Here is a 23,177-nt window from a genome sequence, read left to right as displayed (position 1 = left end):
ATATGGAGGTAGATGATAAGAAGGAATTTTCAGTGAATGACAATTCCTTCCATAACATGTGCATATAATGATAATTATGGTACTTGTTAAACGCTTACCATGCCAAGCATTGTTCTAAGCGCTGGGGTAGATATAAGTTAATCCGGTTGGACAGAGTACCTGTCTCCCATAGGGCTCCCACTCTTAGTCCCTATTTTCCAGATGAGCTAACTGAGCTCCAGACAAGTGAAGGGATTTGCCCAAGGTCACACAGTGGACATGTGGCAGAGGGGGAATTAGAACCCAGGTCCTTCAAGGCTCCATTTGTGGAATTGTTGTATTTGTTATCCTCAGTGCCTGTCACTATTTTCATTCTCCCCTCTTGGGGTCGTTACCCTCCTGAAACACCAATCAAGGCAACTACTCCATTTCTGATTGTTGCATCCCAGGCAGACATCTTCTATAACTTTCTCCCTGTCTGACATTTGGCTTTAAAGTATTTATGTTCACTCTGTTCCAGCTCATTGCAGAGCAGTTGTTTGTGAGCCTGCTGTTGTCCTTTCTCTTCCCACGTCCCACCAACTGCAGATATAATAATCCGAGCATCGACTCAATGCTGGTGATCTGATTGACCTCCAAGACCCCATTGTATGCTCCTGTCTTGCCACTCTGCCGCAATGAAACCGCTCCAGGTATTATAACCATAAAGAAGTAGCATGGCATAGTGGATAGAACATGGGCCTGGGAGTCAGAAGATCATGGGTTTTAATCCCGGCTTTGCCACTTGTCTCCTGTGTGACCTTAGACAAGTCACTTCACTTTTCTGTGCCTCAGTTATCTCATCTGTAAATTAGGGATTGAGACTGTGAGCCCCATGTGGCACAGGGACTGGGTCCAACCCGATTAGCTTGTATCCACCCCAGCGCTTAGTACAGTGTCTGATACATAGTAAACAATTAACAAATACCATACTTATTATTATTATTAAAGCAGGTGGGAACATTTCCACTGGACACTTTCATTTGGCTCTAAGCCTTCATGTTGGTTGGTGTCACGCTGTTTTTTATATACATATCTGGAATTTTATTTATTTATATTAATGTCTGTCCCCCCCTCTAAACTGTAAGCTCATTGTGGCAGAGAATGTGTTGTTATATTGCACTTTCTCAAGCGTTTAGTACAGCACTCTGCACACAGTATGCGTTCAATAGTTAAGACTGACGGACTGAGTCATCCAAAAGACAGATAGCACTTCTTAATTCAATTCTCCTTGTTTCCTTGTAACATCTGACAGTGGGCTTTCCAGGCAAAAAAAAAATTTTGAAGGTATTTGGTTCTATGTCACTGATGGTGATTCTTAGTTAGAAGTAGTTTTGGCTAAGTGCGGGCTGATAGATCAGTCAATCAATCAGTGGTATTTATTGAGCAATTACTATGGGCAGAGCACTGTATTAAGTGCTTGGGAGAGTACATATCTTTGGTATCTTTAATGATAATAATAGTAATAATGGTGATATTTGCTAAGTGCTTACCTTTGTGCCAAACCCTGGATTGGCGTAGATACAAAATCATCAGACTTTGCACAGTCCCTGACCCACATAGGGCTTACAGTTTAGAAGGATGAATTCCACAGATGAGGAAACTGTGTCTCGGAAAAGTTGTGACTTGTCCAAGATCTCATAGCAGGCACTTGGCAGAGCCAGGATTAAAACCCAGGTCCTCCCACTCCCAGTCCTGTGCTCTTTCCACCAGGCTAGATTCATCTATAGTTTTTTTCATTCTCTGTAGCTATTCATAGTCACCTCCAGACCATCTTGTGTGCTCTACACATAGTAAACTCTCAATAAATACGATTGAAAATTTCCAGAGCACAGTCATTACATGTAAAAACTCCATATAAGTGATTTAAAGGTTTTAGATGAGATTGTCACCTTATGGAGTAATGACTCAGAACACTGGAAGAGTATTTTGACACCGGCTTCTAGAACTCTTGTTTTTTCCCCTCTGTGTAATTTATTTTAATGACTGTCTCCCCCATTAGACTGCAAGCTTCTAAATGTAGGGTTCAGGTGGACCAAGAGTGAAATTGCAGTCTAAAAGACAAGTCTACATCCCCTGCATCTAATATGAACCTCTCCCCATCTATAAGATAGTTATGGGTAGGAAATGTATCTGATAATTCAGTTGTTTTGTACTCTCCGAAGTTCTGTGAGTCAGTGAGTCAATCGTATTTATTGAGCATTTATTATGTACAGTTAACTGCACTAAGTGCTTAGGAGAGAACAATACAACCATAAGCAGACACATTCCCTACTTACAGTGTAGAGGAGGTCTTGTCTGGTCTTATGCCGAATTGTACATTCCAAGCGCTTAATACAGTGCTCTGCACATAGTAAGCGCTCAATAAATACTACTGAATGAATGAATTGAATGCCGTCGAGTCGTCTCCGACCCATAGAGACGCCACAGGCACATCTCTCCCAGAACGCCCCACCTCCATCTACAATCCTTCTGGTAGTGGAGCCACAAAGTTTCCTTGGTAAAAATATGGCAATGGTTTACCATGGCCTCCTTCCACACAATAAACCTGAGTCACCACCCTCGACTCCCTCCCATGCCGCTGCTGCCCAGCACAGGAGGGTTTTGACTTGTAAGAGATTGCCTTCCACTCGATAGCGATTGTCCAAGCTAGGAATGGAACAGATTCCACTCTGCTTTACTCTCCCTCCCATAGTCGAGACTCTCCCTCCCATAGCCGAGACCGGTAGAGTACTGGAAACTCTCCAGGTGCTACCCTGAGAGGATAGTAGAGGAGGGGATGGGCATTAATATAAATAAATACAATTTCTGATAGGTTCATAAATTCTGTGGGGTGGGGAGGGAAGGAAGCAAGTCAGGGAGATGCATAAAGGAGTGGGAGATGAAGAAAAGAGCACTTAGTCAGGGAAGGCCTCATGGAGGAGATGTACCTTCAATATAGCTGTGGAGGGAGGGAGAGACTGTCAGACATGAAGAGGGACGGTGTTCCAGGCAAGAGGTAGAATGTAGACAGAAGGTCAGTGGCGAGATAGATGAGATCAAGGAGGTAACGGTGGGAGGGTTGGCATTAGAGGAGTGAAGTGTGCGGGCTGGGTTGTAATAGGAGAGTAGCAAGGTGAAGTAGGAGGGGACAAGGTGATTGAGTGCTCTAAAGCCGATGGTGAGGAGTTTCTATTTGATGCAGAGGTGGATGGGCACATAAGGAGGTTCTTGAGGAGTGGGAAAACACAGTTTGAATGTTTTTGTAGAAAAGCGATCCGGACAGCAGAGTGAAGTATGGACTGGAATGGGGAGAGACAGGACGCGGGGAGATGAAAAAAGAGGCTGATACGGTAATCAGAGTGGGATAGAATAAGTGCTTGGATTAATGCGGAAGCAGATGAGATGGACAGGAATGGGAGGGTTTTAGCGATGTGGTGACGGTTGAACTGACAGGGTTTAGTAATGGACCGGATGCGTGGGTTGAATGAGAGAGAGGAGTCAAGGATAACACCGAGGTTACGAGCTAGTGAGACAGGAAGGAGGATGGTGCTGTCTACAGTGATTGGAAAGTCAGGGGAAGGACAGGGTTTGGGTGGAAAGATAATGCACTGCAAAAACATTAAAAATCACTTCTAAGGCAGCATGGCCTAGTGGGAAGAACACAGGAGAGGGAGTCGGGAGACCTGGGTTTGAGTTACTGTGCCTTTACTGGCCACTGCGTGACCTTGGGTAAGTCGCTTTATCTCTTCGGGCCTCATTTTTCTCATCTCTAAAATGGGGATAAGATAGACTGTGACTCCCCTGTAGGGCAGGAACTGTTTCCATTCTCACAACCTTGTATCTAGGCCAGTGGTTAACACAGTGCTTGGCACAGAATAAGCACTTAAAACTACAGAGCCCCGGGAAGGGTTGGTGACAGTGCGTGGTGATCTATCTGATGCTTGTGAGAGATGTTGAGGGCCATTTTAAATGCAGGCGGTAGGCTGGTTGCGGCCATGGAAAAATCCTTGGCCCCAAAACTACTTGTTGCGGTAACTAAAATGGTAGACTGAATATTAAGCATGGATACTCAAAACCATGATGTGTTAGGTAAAGCTGATCCTATAGAGTGTGCCTAACTACAACCCTTAACCCTTTACTCCAGAAGGAAAGAAATCCTCAATATTATTTTCCTCATTGTTCACCACCATCCTCCGGACAGCTAATAATGGTATTTGTTAAGCGCTTACTATGTGTCAAGCACTGTTCTAACCGCTGGGATGATAATAATAATAATAATAATGATGGCATTTGTTAAACGCTTACTATGTGCAAAGCACTGTTCTAAGCGCTGGGGGGATACAAGGTGATCAGGTCATCCCACGTGGGGCTCACAGTCTTAATCCCTATTTTACAGATGAGGTCACTGAGGCACAGAGAAGTCAAGTGACTTGCCCCAAGTCACACAGCTGACAAGTGGCAGAGCTGGGATTAGAACCCATGACCTCTGACTCCAAAGCCCAGGCTCTTTCCACTCAGCCATGCTGCTTCCCCTTACAGGGTAATCAGATTGTCCCACATGGGCTCGCAATCTTAGTCCCCATTTTACAGATAAGGTAACTGAGGCACAGGGAAGTGAAGTGACTTACCCCAAGTCACACAGCTGATAAGTGGCCGAGTAGAATTAGAACCCATGACCTCTGACTCCCAAGCCCGGGCTCTTTCCACTACGTCACTCTGCTTCTCACTAAGATGAGATGCTTATCTCACTAACGGCACTAAGCTGTGCCAAGCATTGTACTAGATAATGGGGAAAATACAAGGAAAATAAACAGAGGCAGACTCTGAGTTCAAGGAGCTTACCATCTAAAATTGGTGGAGACAACCCAAATAGGAATTACCTTCCCATTCAAGACCATAATTACCCAAGAACCATGTAAAAGGCACAGATGGGGAAATGGAAAAGTTGTGACTTACCCAAGGTCACTTAGTCAGGACTAAAAACCAGGGTTCCTATTCCTGGCTCAATACTATAACTGCTGAGCTCAAGCCATATTCATGATCACTTCCCCCTTGTGTTAGGATGCAAAGACTTCCTAAGACATGATCAGACAACCCTAGTCCATGAGTCATTATCAGGGAAGGAGTGTGTGTCCTGTGGGGAGAGCGGGAGTCATCTGGAAAGCTTCTGAGAAGCAGCGTGACCTTGTGGAAAAAAACATGGGCCTGGGAGTCAGAGGATCTGGGTTCTAATCCTGACTCTACCACTTTCCTGCTGTGGGAACGTGGGCAAGTCACTTCACTATCTGTGCCTCAGTTTCCTTAACCTTAAAATGGGGATTCCAATACCTGTTCTCTCTCTCCTTAGACCTTGAGTCCCATGTGGGACAGGGACTGTGTCCAACTTAACCTATATCTACTGCAGTGCACAGAACTTGACACAAAGTACTCACTTAAACACAAATATTGTTATTGCTCCTGAAAGGTCTCAGAGAACCTAAGGAATAGGGAGAGGTTTCTGAACCTTCCAGAGTAATCGAAGAGCTATTCTTGGCAGTGGGTCAGAACCCAGTTGTCTCTTTTGGTATGTTCATGTCCCCAATTTTTGTCTGCTCTGGAATAGAGGTAATTGGGGCTGGGGAATTGAAGACCCATGAAAAAGGAACCAGCTCACATTAATCATGGTCTCTTATCACTGTTGATATGTTACAACATATGCCGCTCACAATATAACCCCGAGAGCCCGATCCCGCCGTTCATCACCTTTGGCGAGTGATGAGAGTGGAGGTGGACCAATACCTTGTGCAATATTTCCTAATCCTGAACGTTTGGCAGTGGGTAGACGAGCACAGGTAATATCCTGCCAGGTAATACCTGCGTCCGAAACATTCGTTGTGACGCCTTTCGTTCCTTTTATGCCTCTGCCTCTGCAGTTTTTATCGCCTTGCTTTCTGCAGATTGTTTGGAAATGGAACATGTCCCAACGTGTTTAGACACGTCCTTCAGAAGATATGTGAATTACCCTTTGCTTTCAGAATAGTCAGAGCCGAAGATATGGGGTGGCATGACACTCTTCCGATTTTGTACGAGACTGCCCCGGATTTTAACTGGTCCGTTCCCCAACCAGTTTGGATAAAGCACCAGACTACTACGGGCTGTCCTCCTCTATGTTCTCAGATGCTGAGTTCCATTACCACTGACCCATTAGGGTAACAGGATTGTCCCACCAGATAAACATTACCAAAGGGACCAGACATCTGGATCTTAGCTTGAGACAGATGGTCCTTATTAAAGTGATCCACTGAACCCCACATGTCAGAGTGCCTAATGATAATAACAATAATAATAGTAATAATAATAATAATGATGTTGGTATTTGTTAAGCAGTTACTATGCACTGAGGACTGTTCTAATTGCTGGGGTATATACACCAGAGAATCAGGTCAGACATAGTCCCTGTCGCTCATGGCACTCACCATCTAAGTAGGAGGGAGAACAGATTTTAAATCCTTATTTTATAGAAGAGGAAACTGAGGTTCAGAAAAGTTAAGTGTCTTGCCCAAGGTCACATAGCAGACAAGTGGCAGAACTGGGATTAGATTTCATGTCCTCTGACTCCGAAGCCCGTGCAGGAGCTGGGATTAAAACAGGCCTAGGCTCTTTCCACGAGGCCACACGTTGCTTCTCATCATCCCAGAATAATCCGATAGACACACACCTTTTCAGCAAAAGCTTGTGCCTTTTATAGCCAAATAATTCTAACCCTCCAAATGCTTCCCAGACTCCACCTTTTAGTTCCCAGTCTATCAAAGGGTCCTTCAATTTTTTCTGATGCTTTTAAGGGGGAATTTTTTCAAAGGAAATTCCTCTTCTGATGATCTAAACAGTTCTGATTCATCCTCCTTGTTGACCGAATGCTGAAACACTTTCTTTGAGAGATCTCGTTTTGGTGATAGTATGTGGGAACCTTCTCCTTAAACAGTTCTAGAGATGACCAGATGGTCCTCTTTGGACTGATACAAGCTCAGCGTGGCTATTTTGTCGATATTATTCTGCAACTGGCATGCAGAATCCAGTGACCCCCCTGGACCACCGGTTGCAGGTTTCTCATCTTGGCAGGGCTCAGAGAACAACTGGAGATGGAAGGCAATGACCCTGAGCAAAGTGGAAGGAGTTGGATGGTCAGGGCTCCCCCAGAGAACTGCTCTTGGCTGGGGGGAACTCGGCAGCACGTCTACAACGTGTGGAGAATATCACTGCTTTCCAGTGCAGCCCTGATGGAGACCTGATAATAATGATTAATAATAATTGTGGTATTTGTTCAGCCTTACTGTGTGCCAGGCACTGTAGTAAGTGCTGGGGTGGATACAAGCAAATCGAGTTGGACACAGTCCCTGTCCCACATGGGGCTAACAGTCTTCATCCCCATTTTACAGATGAGGGAACTGAGGCCCGGAGACGTTGACTGGCTTGCCCAAAGTCATACAGCAGTCAAGTGACCAGGATTAGAACCCATGACCTTCTGACTCCCAGGCCCGTGCTCTATCCACTAGGCCATGCTGGTCTCTGGATGACATGGGCATCTCATTGTCCAGTATTCTCAAGGTACATCAGTGCAGTGACCATCCTAGCTGGGATCATTTTTTTGGAGAATTATTCAATGTAAAATCATAAGGAGGGGCTGGAGAATATCTGAAAGCTAGTGTTTGTTTTTAGCCTCAGTGGAAAGAGCCTGGGCTTGGGAGTCAGAGGTCATGGGTTCGAATCCCGGCTCTGCCACTTGTCAGCTGTGTGACTGAGGGCAAGTCACTTAACCTCTCTGTACCTCAGTTACCTCATCTGTAAAATGGGGATGAAGACTGTGAGCCTCACGTGGGACAACCTGATTAGCCTGTATCTACCCCAGCGCTTAGAACAGTGCTCTGCACATAGTAAACACTTAACAAATACCAACATTATTATTAAAGAAGCAGCGTGGCTCAGTGGAAAGAGCCCGGGCTTGGGAGCCAGAGGTAATGGGTTCGAATCCCAGCTCTGCCACCTGTCAGCTGTGTGACTGTGGGCAAGTCACTTTACTTCGCTGTGCCTCAGTTCCCTCATCTGTAAAATGGGGATGAAGACTGTGAGTCTCATGTGGGACAACCTGATAATCCTGTATCTCCCCCAGTGCTTAGAACAGTGCTCTGCACATAGTAAGTGCTTAACAAATACCAACATTATTATTAGTATTAGTATTAGTAATGCAGGTTCTTCCGGGAACAATGAGCAAGATGTGGCCATCACATCTTGGAGATTGTGATATGACATAAAACTCTTGGAAGGAGTTCCAGGCCACTTAGTTGGATGAATTCAGCGTGATTCCTTTGAAAATATTCCCTTCACATCCAATTATGCCATTTGAAGATTGTTGCCCATTTCAGTATTACTGCAGAATAATACTGCTGCCTTTACAATTCTCCTTTCACCCTCATTATTCTCCACAAAATATTTCTTTTAGAAGTGAACTACCAGTCTTGTCCACAGTGGAACGAATGTACCAATAGTCCAGAGAGTGTATACTGGAAAACAGCATCTAAAATGGTAAGTCCCATATAAGACATAAGAAATCTCTATATGTCATATTTGCATGGAATTCAGGATTTTCCTCTGGTAGGGAGGTAAAAAGTAACCTTACAGAGACCAGGTGTACTTATATTCAAGTTTTGAGTCTGGGTTACCAGTCCGACTTCCAAAGAGTAAAATGGTGGTCACTGCAAATTTCTAGATACTTAAAACTAGAAAGTATTACCCTGAAATGGTCATTTCTGCCTATATTTTAAGAAGTAGGCATACTATTTGTCTTGTCATACGCCGTTGAGTCATCTCCAACCCACAGCGACTCCATGAACACATATGTCCCCGAACACCCCATCTCCTGCAACCGTTCTAGTATATTATAGCGAGGATAAATATGGCAGCAGTAGTCATATAACTGGCTAGTGTTTATGTGACTGTAAACTCACCGTGGGGAGGGAACGTGCCTACCAACTCCAAGGTATTGTATTCTCCCAAGTTCTTAGAACAGTGCACACACTCACAAATTTCATTTTTTTAATGGCATTTGTTAAGTGTTTACTATGTGCCAGGCACTGTACTAACTGCTGGGGTAGTTACAAGCTAATCAGGTTGGTCACAGTCCAAGTCCCACAAGGGGCTCACAGTCTTCATCTCCATTTTACAGACGATGTACCTGAGGCACACAGAAGTGAAATGACCTGCCTGAGGCTTGTCCTGATGCTTCCTGTTATTACTTCAGATCAAACCATCAGACTTGGAGTGTTCAGAAATGGGCTTAATTGGTTGGGAAGTTTCCTATTTAAGCATTGCAAAAAATATTTCGGCCCAGACACCCACCAGATTTGCATAGTGTGCCATGATTTGCATGGACTATCTGCAGATCACTTTTAGAGATATGGCTAGCAGGTAGTCATATTCAGAGACGGACTGCAAACGTATTAACATTTTCATGTATAGATACCAAAAAAAGTGTAAGCAGATCATTTATGCAGAACCATAGCATAGTACCTGTAGACTGTGAGGTCCATGTGGGCAGGAAACGTGTCTGCTAACTCAGCTGAATTCAATCAATTAATCAATGGTATTTGAGGGCTAACTATGTACAGAGCACTGTACTAAGTGTTTGATAGACTGTACTAATAGAATTGGTAATAATAATAATAATGTTGGTATTTGTTAAGCGCTTACTATGTGCCGAGCACTGTTCTAAGCGCTGGGGTAGACACAGGGGAATCAGGTTGTCCCACGTGGGGCTCACAGTCTTAATCCCCATTTTACAGATGAGGTAACTGAGGCCCAGAGAAGTTAAGTGACTTGCCCAAAGTCACACAGCTGACAAGTGGCCGAGCCGGTAGACATGTTCCTTCCCGATAACAACCTTACAGTCAGCGTGGCTTAGTGGAAAGATCTCGGGCTTGACAATCAGAGGACGTGGGTTCTAATCCCAGCTCCGCCAAGTGTCAGCTATGTGACTGTGGGCAAGTCACTTCACTTCTCTGGGCCTCAGTTACCTCATCTGTAAAATGGGGATTAAGATTGTGAGCCCCACATGGGACAACCTGATAACCTTGTATATATGCCAGCACTAAGAACATTGCTCGGCACATAGTAAGTGCTTAAAAAAATACCGTCATTATTATTGAGGGGGAGACATAAATTAATATAAATGAATAAATTACAGATATATATATAAGTGCTATGGGGTGGGATGGGGTAGATGCCAAGTACCCAAATGCTACAGATCCAAGTGCAGAGACAATGCAGAATTGGGAAGGAGTTGTGGATAAGAGGCTTTATTTGGGGAAGGTCTCTTAGAGGAGATGTGACCTTAATGAGGCTTTGAAGGTGGAGAGAGTGGTGGTCTGGTGTATAGGGAGGGAGTTCCAAGCCAGAGGGGTGACGTAGAAAAGGGCTCTGAGGCGAGATAGATAAGCCTGGGGCACGATGAGTAAGCTGGTGTTTAAGGAAAGAAGTGTGTGGGCTGGGGTGTAGTATTGTATTGTGTTCATTTATTCATTCATTCCTTCAATTGTATTTATTGAGCACTTACTGTGTGCAAAGCACTGTACTAAGCACTTGGGAAAGTACAATCCAATAATAAACATACACATTCCCTGTCCACACCGAGCTTATAGTCTACAGGTGGAGATGGACATCAACACAAATAAATAAATGACAGATGTGTAGGTAAGTGCAGTGGGGCTTGGAGCGGGAAGAACAAAGGGAGCAAGTCAGGGCGACTCAGAAGGGAGTGGGAGAAGGGGAAAGGGGAAATTGTATGCTCCCAAGCACTTAGTACAGTACTCTGAACACAGTAATCACTCCCTAAATACCACGGATTGATTGACTGATAGTGGCTGTGAGACCCAAATCCCACACAGATGGCAAATCCAGCTCCTTGAGCAAGTTTCACTCATATCACTGACGGGCCAGACTCCCTATCAAATGGCAAGATAAGATCACGAACAATGCAATTATGGAGCAAAGTCAGTCTCCTGCCATTGACATATGCTCACTTTAACATGGCTACTGTCTAGTCCCCCCAGACAGTAAGCTTGTTTTTGGCAGAGGATGTGTCTGTTTATTGTTGCGTTGTACTCTCCCAAGTACTTAGTACAGTGCTCTGCACAGAGTAAGTACTTAATAAATACCATTGACCGACTGAGTGGGAATGAGTGAAAGCTGGATGTCCATACAGCTGCTGAATGGAGAGCTGAAATTGGAACTGTTGTAGCATACCCTCCCAAGTGCTTAGTACAGTGCTTTGCACATAGTAAGCGCTCAATGAATACCACCGACTGCTTGATTGATTCCAAGCAGGAGGGCAAACAAATATTTTAGGGATACGGTAAAACAAAGCCTCTGACAATGAGGCATCCCAGCTGAAAACCTGCATGGCCCACTGTCATCTAGATTGGAGTTGCTTCTTTGAACAAAACCTTGAGGTAGAAAGAGAAGACAAGGAGGCAGATGGGAATTTAGTATTTATTGAGCACTAACAGTGAGCAGAACTCTGTACTAAGTGCTTGGGAGAGTGCAATATAACTTAGTTGGTGGACACATTCTCTGGCCACGAGGAGCTTATCAGTCAGGGAATGTCTGGTCATTGTTAGAGTGTACTCTCTGTACTGTTTAGTAAGTGCTCTGCACAAAGTAAGCATTCAAGAAACATGGTTAATGAATGAATTTACTGAGTGCTTACTATGTGCAGAACACTGTACTAAGCACTTGGGAGAGTACAGCCTAGAGGAGGAGCTTGCGGTCTAGGGGAACAACCCAACAGGGACAACATTTCATTCATCCTTTCATTCAATTGTATTTATTGAGCCCTGACTGAGTGTGGAGCACTGTACTAGGTGGTTGAGAGAGTACAATATAACAGTAAACAGACACATTCCCCGCCGACAATAAGCTTACAGTCTAGAGAGGAGTTTACAGTCTAAGTAGCGTGGCTCAGTGGAAAGAGCCTGGGTTTAGGAGTCAGAGGTCGTGAGTTTGACTCCCGGCTCTGCCGCTTGTCAGCTGTGTGACTGTGGGCAAGTCACTTCACTTCTCTGTGCCTCAGTTCCCTCATCTGTCAAATGGGGATTAACTGTGAGCCTCACGTGGGACATCCTGATTACCCTGTATCTCCCCCCGTGCTTAGAACAGTGCTCGGCACCTAGTAAGCGCTTAACAAATACCAACATTATTAAACCTTTTTGTGTGCCCAAAGTGGCCGGGATTGTCAATCCTGTATTGGCCTTTTCTGCCACACATATCCTCGGCTTGTTGTGAGCTGGAAATGTATCTGTTTATTGTTACCTTGTACTCTCCCAAGCGCTAAGTAGAGTGCTCTGCACGCGGTAAGCACTCAATAAATACGAGTGATTGAATGAATGAACGAATGAACATGAGGGAACTTCAGATTGAATTAATGAGTACACATGAGGGAACTTCACTATCAGTGGTACCTTCCTCGATTATGAAGGACACCATTTATTTTTTCACATCCAGTGTATATACAAGGGCTATTAACCTCCAACTGTGTTTCCTCTTCCAATACAAAATCAATCAATGATAATGATAATAATGTTGATGACATTTGTTAAGTCCCTGTACCACATGGGGCTCACAGTTTTAGTCCCCATTTTACAGAAAAGATAACTGAGGCACAGGGAAGTTAAGTGACTTGCCCAAGCTCCCACAGTAGACAAATGAGGGAGCCAGGATTAAAACTCAGGTCCTTCTGACTTCCAAGCCCATACTCTAACCCCTAGGCCATACTGCTCCTTGCAGACCACTGTACTAAGTCCTTGGGAAAATACAAGAGTTGGTAAATTCAATCCCTGCCCAGAAGGAGTTTACCGCCTAGAGAGGGAGACACACATTGAAACCCAGATAGCAGGATAGCAGAAATAGTAGAGTACTTTTTCACATTTACTGAGAGGTTGGGGTGAGTATTAAAGTGTTTACGGGATACACAGCTAAGCGCCTACTTGATACAAAGAGAAGAGCAATTAGGAGAAATATAAGGTTTACATTTAAAAGCAAGTAGAGTCAGAATGCACAGTCTCAGCCAAATCAACAATATCCACCCCAAAGAGGGGGGGAATTATTTGATCCTTTAAATGTTTACTGATGCTTTCATATCTTACTGCCTTCTCCACATCATACAGAAACTTCTTACCATTAGCTTTAAGTCACTTAAATGAACTCTCCCTCTCCTACCCAGAACTGCTCACCCCCCTATAACGCAGTCCACACAATTTACTCCTCAAACACTAATCTAATCCCAGCTCTGCCACTTGTCGGCTGTGTGACTGTGGGCAAGTCACTTAACTTATCTGTGCCTCAGTTCCCTCATCTGTAAAATGGGGATTAAGACTGTGAGCCTCACGTGGGACAACCTGATTCCCCTATGTCTACCCCAGCGCTTAGAACAGTGCTCGGCACATAGTAAGCGCCTAACAAATACCAACATTATTATTATTATTAATCTATTTACTGTACTTTGATCTCACCTCTCTAATCGTCAACCTTTGCACACACCTTCCCTCCTGCCTGGAAATCCCTCCTCATTCATATCCAAAAAACTACCACTCTCCCCATCTTCAAAGACCTACTAAGATCACATCTCAACTAATCATTTGATCAATCAGATTTACCGGGCACTTGCTGCACAGCATTGTTCTAAGCGGTCGGGAGAGTACAATACAGTCGAGTTGGTAGACACATTGCCAGCCCACCACGACCTCACAGTCTAGAGGGGGAGACAGACATTAACATAAATAAATAAATTATGGATATGCAATAATAATAGTAATTATGGTATTTATTAAGCATTTTCTATGTGCCAAGCACTGTTCTAAGCACTGGGGTAGAGACAAGGTAATAAGGTTGTCCCCATGTAGGGCTCAGAGTCTTGATCTCCATTTTACAGATGAGGGAACTGAGGCCCAGAGAAGTGAAGTGGCTTGACCGAGGTCGCACAGCAGACAGGTGGCCGAGCCGGGTTTAGAACCCACATCCTCTCACTCCCAAGCCCGGGCTCTTTCCACTAAGCCACACTATAGGTAACTTGGGACCGAGAGAAGGGTGAAGAATGGGTGCAAATCCAAGAATAAGGGCAACACAGAAGGGAGTGGGAGAAGAGGAAATGAGGGCTATGTCAGGGAAGGCCTAGAGGAGGAGATATGCTTTTAATAAGGCTTTGAAGGTGGGGAGAGGGATCGTCAGATTCATTTATAAATATGAAGTGGAAGGGCGTTCTAGGCCTGAAGCAGGACATGGGCGAGGGGTCGGCAGCAAGGTAGATGAGATCAAAGTACAGGTAGACGAGATCATGGTAGGAGATGCGGAGGAGAGAGTGGGTAGCGGAAATGAGGGCTTATTCAGGGTAAGCCTCTCCTCCGGGAAACTTTACCTGTCTAACCTCTCACCTCCCCACCTTATTATTATCCTTCCTTTCTGTATAGTCTATGCACTTAGGTCTATGCTCCTTAAGAAATTTCATACTCACCCCACCTCCAGCCCCATAGCATTGTGGTTGTACTCTGCCCTTTCTCTCGCCTGTAATTTTTTCGATATCTGTCTCCTCCGCTAGATTGTAAACTCCTTGAGGGCAGGCACCATGACTACCGACTCTATTGAATTGTACTCTCCCAAGCGGAGTGCTCAACACACAGTCACTGCTCAATCAATACTATTCATTGGATGATTTAATATTATCTTACTTTGCACAACTTTAAGTTTGCAGAAGCAGCCTGTGGTGTGGTTCACGTAATGCTCAATGGATCCCTAGGTAGAGACGCCTTTAAAAACAACAGGTATTTATTCCTTTCCGTTTCTCTACTTGCCTACTCTGGTTATTTTTTCTCTACTTAGTTTGTTAATGACCACTCTCTAGCTATTCCTCCGAGGGAAAGTGTATAGTGCTCCAGTTTAGCCCCTTTTCCCTTGAAGATTTCGAGGCCCAAATCGAATCCTATCAAAGCTGCATTTCCACATCACGATGCAAGTTCTTACAAGACTGACTTATTTGGGCTCAAAATGGTGCAGAAGGATCTGGGTTCTGATTTCAGCTTCACTATTTGTCTGCTGTGTGACCTAGGAAAAGTCATTTAACTTCTGAGTCTCAGTTACATAATCTGTAAAATGGAGATTGAGTGTGAATCCAATGTGGGACAGGGTCTGTGTCCAACATGATTAACTTGTATCTACCCCGGCACTTAGAACAGTAGTTGGCACATAGTAAGCTTATTATAATTATTATAATTATTATCATTACTGTTGGAAATACAAAGGGACAGTGATAGGGTGGCTTCTAATCCTGGTTCCGCCACCTGTCAGCTGTGTGACTTTAGGCAAGTCACTTAACTTCTCGGTGTCTCAGTTACCTCATCTGTAAAATGGGGATTAAGATTGTGAGTCTCATGTGGGACAACCTGATTACCCTGTATCTACCCCAGTGCTTAGAACAGTGTTTGGCACATAGTAAGTGCTTAACAAATACCAACATTATTATTATTATTATTGTTATTAGTCATGCTCCTGGCAGGAATAGAGGGGAATTCTGAAAGCTCACCAGGATTACGGATGGAGTCTGGAAAAAATAAAAGTCACTGTGCCACAACCTCAATGGTAGAAACTTGGAAGCATCTGATTAACACTGCGTTAACGTTTTCCCCATTTAATAATAACAATAATAATAATAATTGTGGTATTTGTTAAGTGCTTACTATGTGCCAGGCTCTGTACTAAGTGCTGGGGTAGATGGAAGTTATTCAGGTTGGACACAGTCCTTGTCCCACATGGGGCTCACAATCTTAAGCCCCATTTTACAGATGAGGAAACTAAGGCACAGAGTAGTTAAGTGACTTTCCCAAGCCACACAGTAGACAAATGGCAGAGCTAGGATTAGAATCCAGGTTCTCTGACTCCAAGATTCATGCTCTTTCCACTAGGCCAGGCTGCCTTTCATATGAGACGCAGCAGAGCTTAGTGGAAAGAGCACAGGCTTGGGAATCAGGAGATGTGGTTCTAATTCCAGCTCCACCACTTGTCTGCTGTGTGGCCTTGGACAAGTCACTTCACTTCTCGGTGTCTCAGTTACAGCATCTGTAAAATGGGGATTAAAACTGTGAGCCCTACGTGGGACAACCTGAGTAAACTGTATCTACCCCAGCACTTAGAACAGTGCTTGGCACATAGTAAGTACTTAACAAATACCATCATAAAAAAATATTTGAAAAGACACAGCACTCAGTCTTTCTCTGGGTTGAATATTAACAAAACCTAACCATGGGGTTTTCCACTTTTCACACTGACCATAGCTTTCTATTTCTCTTCTGTATTTCTCCTCTTTTCTAATACATTGTTTCTCCTCTATTTCCTCCTACTCCGTAATTTCTCTTCACTTCTCGATCCCACCCAACACTGTACCATTTATTCCCTTTTATAAATCTTATACAATTATTCATTACTCTAGGTTCTCTAAATAATCCCAGATACGAGGGATTTTAATTCCACCTTGTTAGCTAGGGCAAACGGAGTTCGGCAAGAGCTACAGATGTAATTTTACAGAAAACAGTGAAGAGCCCCAATATTAGCAGTGTGAAGCAGTGTGAAACTTTCAGTTGCTGGCAGTAATCTGGCTTCTGGCATTTTAGCTCTGATTAAGATAAAACTATTTAGCTGCTTTGCCAAAAGAAAAACTACAGTAGTAAGCATTTTTGCTAGTCCTGTCAGCCAGCTCCTACCTGAAAAACTTTAGGATTATATTCAGTGTTTTTCAGCTATAGCCATACAAGATAGGATAATAATAATAACAATGATAATGATGTCATTATTATTGTTAATAATATTGATGATAATGATTATGATGATAATATTTGTTAAAGTACTTATGTTTCAAGCAGCACTGAGCTAATCAGTTGAGTCACAGTCCCTGTCCCACATGGACCCCACTGTCTAAGAAGGAGGTAAAAAAGCTATTGAAACCCCATTATACAGATGAGAGAACTGAGGGACTGAGAATATAAATGACTTGTCCAAGGTCACACAGCAGATAAACAGCATGTACAGGATTAAAATCCAGTTCCTTTGACATTCAGGCCTATGGTTTTTCCACTAGGACACAGTGCTTTTCATGTGATGTTGCTTCTCTCCACTGGGCCATGCTGCTTCTCACTAATAGGCAAAATTTTTTAATATGCATGTATGTATAATAAATACGTAGCTCTGCTTAGTGATCAGAATGATCTGATTGCACATGATAACTACTCTCGGAAAACCTTTAAGTTTACAGGCTGCCAAGAAAATCAGTATGGTGTAATGCAAAGAGCTCGGGCCTGGGAGGCTGAGGACCTAGGCTCTAATCCTGGTTCTGCACTTTCATTCAATCATATTTGTTGAGCGCCTAGTGTGTGCAGAGCACTGTACTAAGCACTTGAGAGAGTAGAGTACGACAATAGACATATTTTCTGCCCGCAGTGAGCTTTTACAGTCTAATGGAGAGAGACAGATATCAGTACAACTTAATAAATTATAGCTATGTGCAGAAGTGCACTTGTGTCAACTTGCGGCTCGTGGTACACCAGAAAAGACCTGTGCTGTGGGAATGCTGAGCATTCCCTAATACTTCCATCCTGGCATATCCAAATTGTGTAATGAAATACACGTATTATAACAGGGCCTGCTGGATGTGATTTATCTCTCCATTCCATGATTCACAATTACTCTTCTTTCACCTTGTTCCACATTTGTCTGCTGGGTGACTTTGGACATATCACTTAACTTTTCTGTGCCTCAGTTACCTCATCTGTTAAAAGGGGATTAGGACTGTGAGCCCCATTTGGGGCAGGGACTATGTCCAACCCAATTATCTTGTATCTACCCCAGCACTTAATAAAGTGCCTAGCATAATAATAATGATGACATTTGTTAAGCACTTACTATATGCCAAGCACTGTTCTAAGCGCTGGGGTAAATACAAGGTAATCAGGTTGTCCACATGGGGCTCACGGTCTTAATCTTCATTTTACAGATGAGGTAATTGAGGCACAGAGAAGTTAAGTGACTTGCCCAAAATCACACAGCTGGCAAGTGGCAGAGCTGGGATTAGAGCCCACGACCTCTGTCTCCCAAGTCCGTGCTCTTTCCACTAAGCCATGCTGCTTTTCTGACATGAGTTAAGTGCTTAACAGATGCCATTACAAAAATTAGAAAACAAAATAAAAATATGCCATCAGTAGAAATATTGAAGGTAGCGATGGATCAGGAGTTGATTGGTAGGCTGCATGGTATCTTCTTTTTCATTTTGTATCTTAATGTCAATACACAATTTTTGAAATATTGATATCACCGCTCTCCTCTTCCCTCATCCCTTCTCCTTCTAGTTAGATTGAAATTGCTACTATCCTTGATTTACAGAAAGTTGGAAAGGCTCTATGCTGAGGGAATGGGGTGGTTTGAAATATAAATTCTAACTTCTTGGCAAGTTGGATACTCCATAAACAAATACCATTACTACTCTCACTACTTGTCCTTCTGTTCACTGCATGTGACCTGTCACATAAAAATGTTCATTACATTTTAGATTTTAGATTTGGAACTAAAAGACGCATGCCCTTTCTCTCTCACAGCATCTTTGGAAGTGTCGAAGCTTTGCATTTGGATCCAAAGAAGGTTCACTCAGTGCAAATTTGGGTGATGCATAACATCGGGGGACCTGCCAAGTATGTTTACTAATAAAATGTAGGGTTCACCAAAAAAAAGGATACTTAGTTTGAGGATGCCATTTGGGGAAATTCTTTCCCAAATTTTTCCCAGAAGAAGAAGAAGATCATATACCGTCCTGCAACCGTTGCAGTATCTTGTGATGTTAACAGGCTTTCTCAGCCCTAAATCCTAGTCAAGAGAAAGCCCCAAAGTCACTTTAGGAGCCCCTGGATTCCAGCCAGCCTCTGCTGGCTCTTAAAGATTTCCAGTTGCCCAGCTCTTCTCCAGCAGGTTTTGGGGGCATCCTCACTGCTCCCCAAGTCCCTGCACCACTATCACTGCCACCAATCTACAGCTGAAGCCCAGCCATTTTTCTGAAGGCCCAGAGGTAATCGGGGCCTGACCTAGCACAGCCCTCCCAGGGCTAGCTGCAGGACTCTCACAGACAAAGTACTCCCTCCTCCATCCGCAGCTCCTGAAACTTCTTTCCCAGCCCCTAAGGCAGGCAGACATTAAGAACTGATCCCTCAACCGTATTTAAGTTCTCAAAAAAGTAAAATGAAAATACTTCCAGTTCAAAGCACCTTTCCCTGGACCTATTACTTCCCCTTCCAGGGCTCACCTTACTTCCCAGGAGCTCACATTCTCCTTCCCCTCAGGGGAAAGAAGGACACTTGCCCTCTCCACAGTCCTGTCCTGGCCACTAGACTCCAAACTTTCTGGGATCCTATCTGATCTTTCCCTGGGCCCTGTGTCCATCCAGGGTCCACAGCACGAGCTCCCCCTCTGCTCTGCTCTTCCAGGCGCACGGCTCATTAAACTCTCACCTTCAAGATAGCTGAGGGTCTTCCTAACCTGACCCCTCTACTTTTTCCCCAACACCTCTCTCTGATTGGTTTGGGTAAATCTCCACACTTCACTCAGAGAGGAGCATCACAGAGCGATTCTCTTGGCTTCTATTTATTAGTGGTTGTGATGATGGCAATTGTGGAAAAAATTGTTGGATTATCAGGACAGAAACAATTTTTTTCCTCTATAAGTTTATATTTTTTCTCCCCATACCTAACCTCTTTGGTTTCTGGTACCCTGAACAATGATAAATCAATCCATCAATGGTAATAACAATGATAATTATAGTATTTATTCAGAGTTTACTATATATCAAGCACTGTTCTAGGTGTTGGAGTAGTTAATTCAGGTTAATCAGGACAGATCCACTCCCTATCTCACACACTTACTGAGTGCAGAGCACTTTACTGAGCGCTTGGAAAGGTTCGCTACAACAGAGTTGGTAGACAGGATCCCTGCCCACAGGAGCTCATGGTCTAGATGGGTTAAAGATATTAAAATAAATTACAGATCAGGAAAATGTTCTAGTGTAAGGATACAGACGTAAGTGCTGGGGCAGTTGGTGGCGGGGTGATGTGAAATCCCCCTGAGGGACAGGGACAGTATTTAATTTCATCCTCTATATTCTTTCCCAGTGCTTAGTACACAGTGTCCTACTCACAGTATGTGCTTAGCAAATACTATCGCTTCAAAGAAACAGTATTACTACTAAAGATCTGAATGCATAAGTGATGCAGAAGGGAGAGGGCATTGGGGAAATGAGGGTTTATTTAGGGAAGATCTCATGAAGGAGATGTCATTTTAATAAGCCTTTGAAGAGAGTGGAGGTCTGCTGGATATGAACGGGGAGAGAGAACTAGGCCAGAGGTAGGATTTGTCTGAATAAGGAAATATGTTTGATAAAGTTCTACTAAATGGACACTTGGATTTTTAAAGCATCAAACCAATCAGGCCTCCCCCTGGAATTACTGGGAGTTTCCTGGGCATAGTAGTGATCCATAATAGAAGAATAGAATTTCTCAGATATTGTTTTCTCTTTCAGTGATTCATGCAAAGGTTCTTCTGTAAATTACTTGAAATCAATTTTGGAAAAGAGAAACATCAAGTCCTTCTGTGAAGATAACTACAGGTAACTGTTTTCTCAAGGAAGAAGTCAATTCTTAATCAGTTTTTCCTTCTTCACCTCTCCCAGCTTTGCCCCATAATGCTAGGACCAGGAGGAGGGAGGCTGACAAAATGTAGAGCCAAAGTCTTTACGGTGAAGGTTCGAACCCCTGATTTAAGGTCTCCCCTTCCCCCCACCTTGTCTGTCACTGTTCTAAGCCTCTGGGGTAGATACGAAGTAATCAGGTTGGACACAGTCCAAGCCCCCAATGAGACTCACAGTCCTAATCCACGGATGAGATAGTTGAGGCCCAGAGAAGTGAAATGACTTGCCCAAGGCCACACAACAGACAAGTAGTGGAGCCAGGATTAGAAGCCAGGTCCTTCTGACTCCCGAGCCTGGGTTCTAACCACTATGCCATGCTGCTTTTCATCTTATCTTCAGTAAAGCAAGAACGGGCATATCCTCTAATGATTTTGCACGTCCTCCATATCAGTCTGTGAAACTTGATCCCTGTGTGACCTTGGCCCACTCACTTCACTTCTCTGTGCCTCACTTAGCTCAGGTCAATCAATGGATGGTATTTTTTGAGAGCTTACTGTTTGCAGAGCACTGTACTAAGCGCTTGGGAGAGTACAATACATCAGTTCACTGAGAGCAGTAAAATTTGCAGGTTTTAAAGGTAGAAATGGACCTTTGTTCAGTTTCAGACTCGTTCATATATGGCTTTACCTCATGTTGGCAAGGATTGTTTTTCTTTTCTCTTGCACTGCACTTTCCCAAGGGCTTAGTACAGTGCTCTGCACACAGTAAGCACTCCATAAATATGATTGAATGACTGTAAGCCCATCAGTGGGAAGGGATTGTCTCTATCTGTTGCCGATTTGTACATTTCAAAAGCTTAGTACAGTGATCTGCACACAGTAAGCACTCAATAAATGCTATTGAATGAATGAATAATAATAATAATAATGTTGGTATTTGTTAAGCGGTTACTATGTGCAGGGCACTGTTCTAAGCGCTGGGGCAGATACAGGGTAATCAGGTTGTCCCACAAGAGGCTCACAGTCTTAATCCCCATTTTACAGATGAGGTAACTGAGGCACGGAGAAGTTAAGTGACTTGCCCACAATCACACAGCTGACAGGTGGCAGAGCCAGAATTCAAACCCATGGCTTCTGGCTCCCAAGCCCGTGCTCTTTCCACTGAGCCACGCTCCTTCTCTAATGAATGAATGAATGAATGAATCGTTTAAATTCCTGTGTGTTTTCAGAGGAATCCAGATATCTGTGGTCACTCTATATTGTACAGATTCAAGTCATCAATATACTTTTTAGTAAGAATGCAGATGTCTCAAATTGCCTCTCATCCTTCTAATAGGTTACAATATTCAATAGGAACAAGAAATAAAATTTTATCAGAGTTAAACTTGAAATTCCAACAGTGTACTTTGGTTGAAATTCACAAGCTAAAAATAGCTTTCTTACGTACTGGAATGAAAAGGCCAACTTTTAAGCCATTCAACCCCTGACATGGGAAATTTTTTTATCTCCCAGTGGTTGCTCTATAGAAATGGATCACTCTAAATGTTCAACTTCATGTTAATCTTTGCCTGCCAAGTAACTTTGATAATCAGGTGTTTAATGATGGAGATGAACAAGGTAATCGGTCAGAAACACCTACTAAATACTTTTCTCCCCCTCTTTTATAGACCTGTTAAGTTCATTCAATGTGCAGAAAATCCTGATCATAGAGACTGCAGGTTCTGTGAAGGACAACCAGTGAGTGAGAGACGCTACTATTCTTCCAAGTTTTCCCGTCAACTTCAAAGCTTCCACAGCTTTAAATGACACATCTATACCAGAGCACACACCTAAAGAGAAGAAACTGGTAATGACATGTTCAGAATATGAGTCGCCTAGTCTATCTTAAACACAATGTTCTATTACCTTCACATTTAAAAAAAAATGTTTCAGAGTAATTGTTAGATCAAATCCAATATAGTTATACCGAATAATATATTCACTTTGATTTGTTTTTATACTTGCTTGTGTATGTTAGAAACAGAGACTTATAAAGTTACTTTAGGCAAGTTTAAAAAGCTTGCTTTAAAAGCCTGTTTATGTATTTCTCAAGGAGTCAAGTAAATAAAAATGAGTTGAAGTCAAATGACTGCAGAAAATTCTTCATTTTCACCTGTTGAATTCATCTCAGTTTCCCGTGGGATCTTTTCCAGATTTGGAACAAACAGCAGAACATATCATTTTTTCTTCTATTGGAAAAAATGCCCAGAAATTGGAAAAAATGCCCAATAATTAGAAAAAATAGACTTCTCTTCTACTAGTTCCTTTTAGGGCTCCACTTGAATTGCAAGCTGCAGAGGTAAATTGAATCAGAGTGTGTGGCCCCTGGGGTGCTTAAAACAGGGAAAAGCCTGTCCCTTGATTCTGCCCAGCAACATGTGGGCAATTAGCTCCTAAGTTTATTG

At 43.3% G+C, this 23,177-nt stretch overlaps 1 protein-coding gene across 1 annotated transcript in view; it reads left to right on the top strand.

Annotated features, from left to right (window-relative positions):
• Window positions 1–22,858, top strand: part of CD38 (CD38 molecule) — a 75,054-nt gene extending 52,196 nt beyond the window's left edge. Inside the window, exons 4-8 of the mRNA XM_007664272.4 lie at window positions 8,477–8,559; window positions 14,767–14,843; window positions 18,660–18,752; window positions 20,627–20,713; window positions 22,401–22,858. Of these exons, the coding sequence (XP_007662462.1) occupies window positions 8,477–8,559; window positions 14,767–14,843; window positions 18,660–18,752; window positions 20,627–20,713; window positions 22,401–22,539 (479 nt within the window). The 3' untranslated portion in view covers window positions 22,540–22,858. The remainder of the gene's footprint in view (window positions 1–8,476; window positions 8,560–14,766; window positions 14,844–18,659; window positions 18,753–20,626; window positions 20,714–22,400) is intronic.
• Window positions 22,859–23,177: the final 319 nt, after the last annotated feature.

The sequence above is a fragment of the Ornithorhynchus anatinus genome, chromosome 4 (assembly GCF_004115215.2).
Source record: "Ornithorhynchus anatinus isolate Pmale09 chromosome 4, mOrnAna1.pri.v4, whole genome shotgun sequence".
In the NCBI taxonomy this organism is placed as follows: Eukaryota; Metazoa; Chordata; class Mammalia; order Monotremata; family Ornithorhynchidae; genus Ornithorhynchus; species Ornithorhynchus anatinus.
Note: the sequence above shows the minus strand (reverse complement) of the source record. Positions and strands in the feature narration are given on the sequence as shown.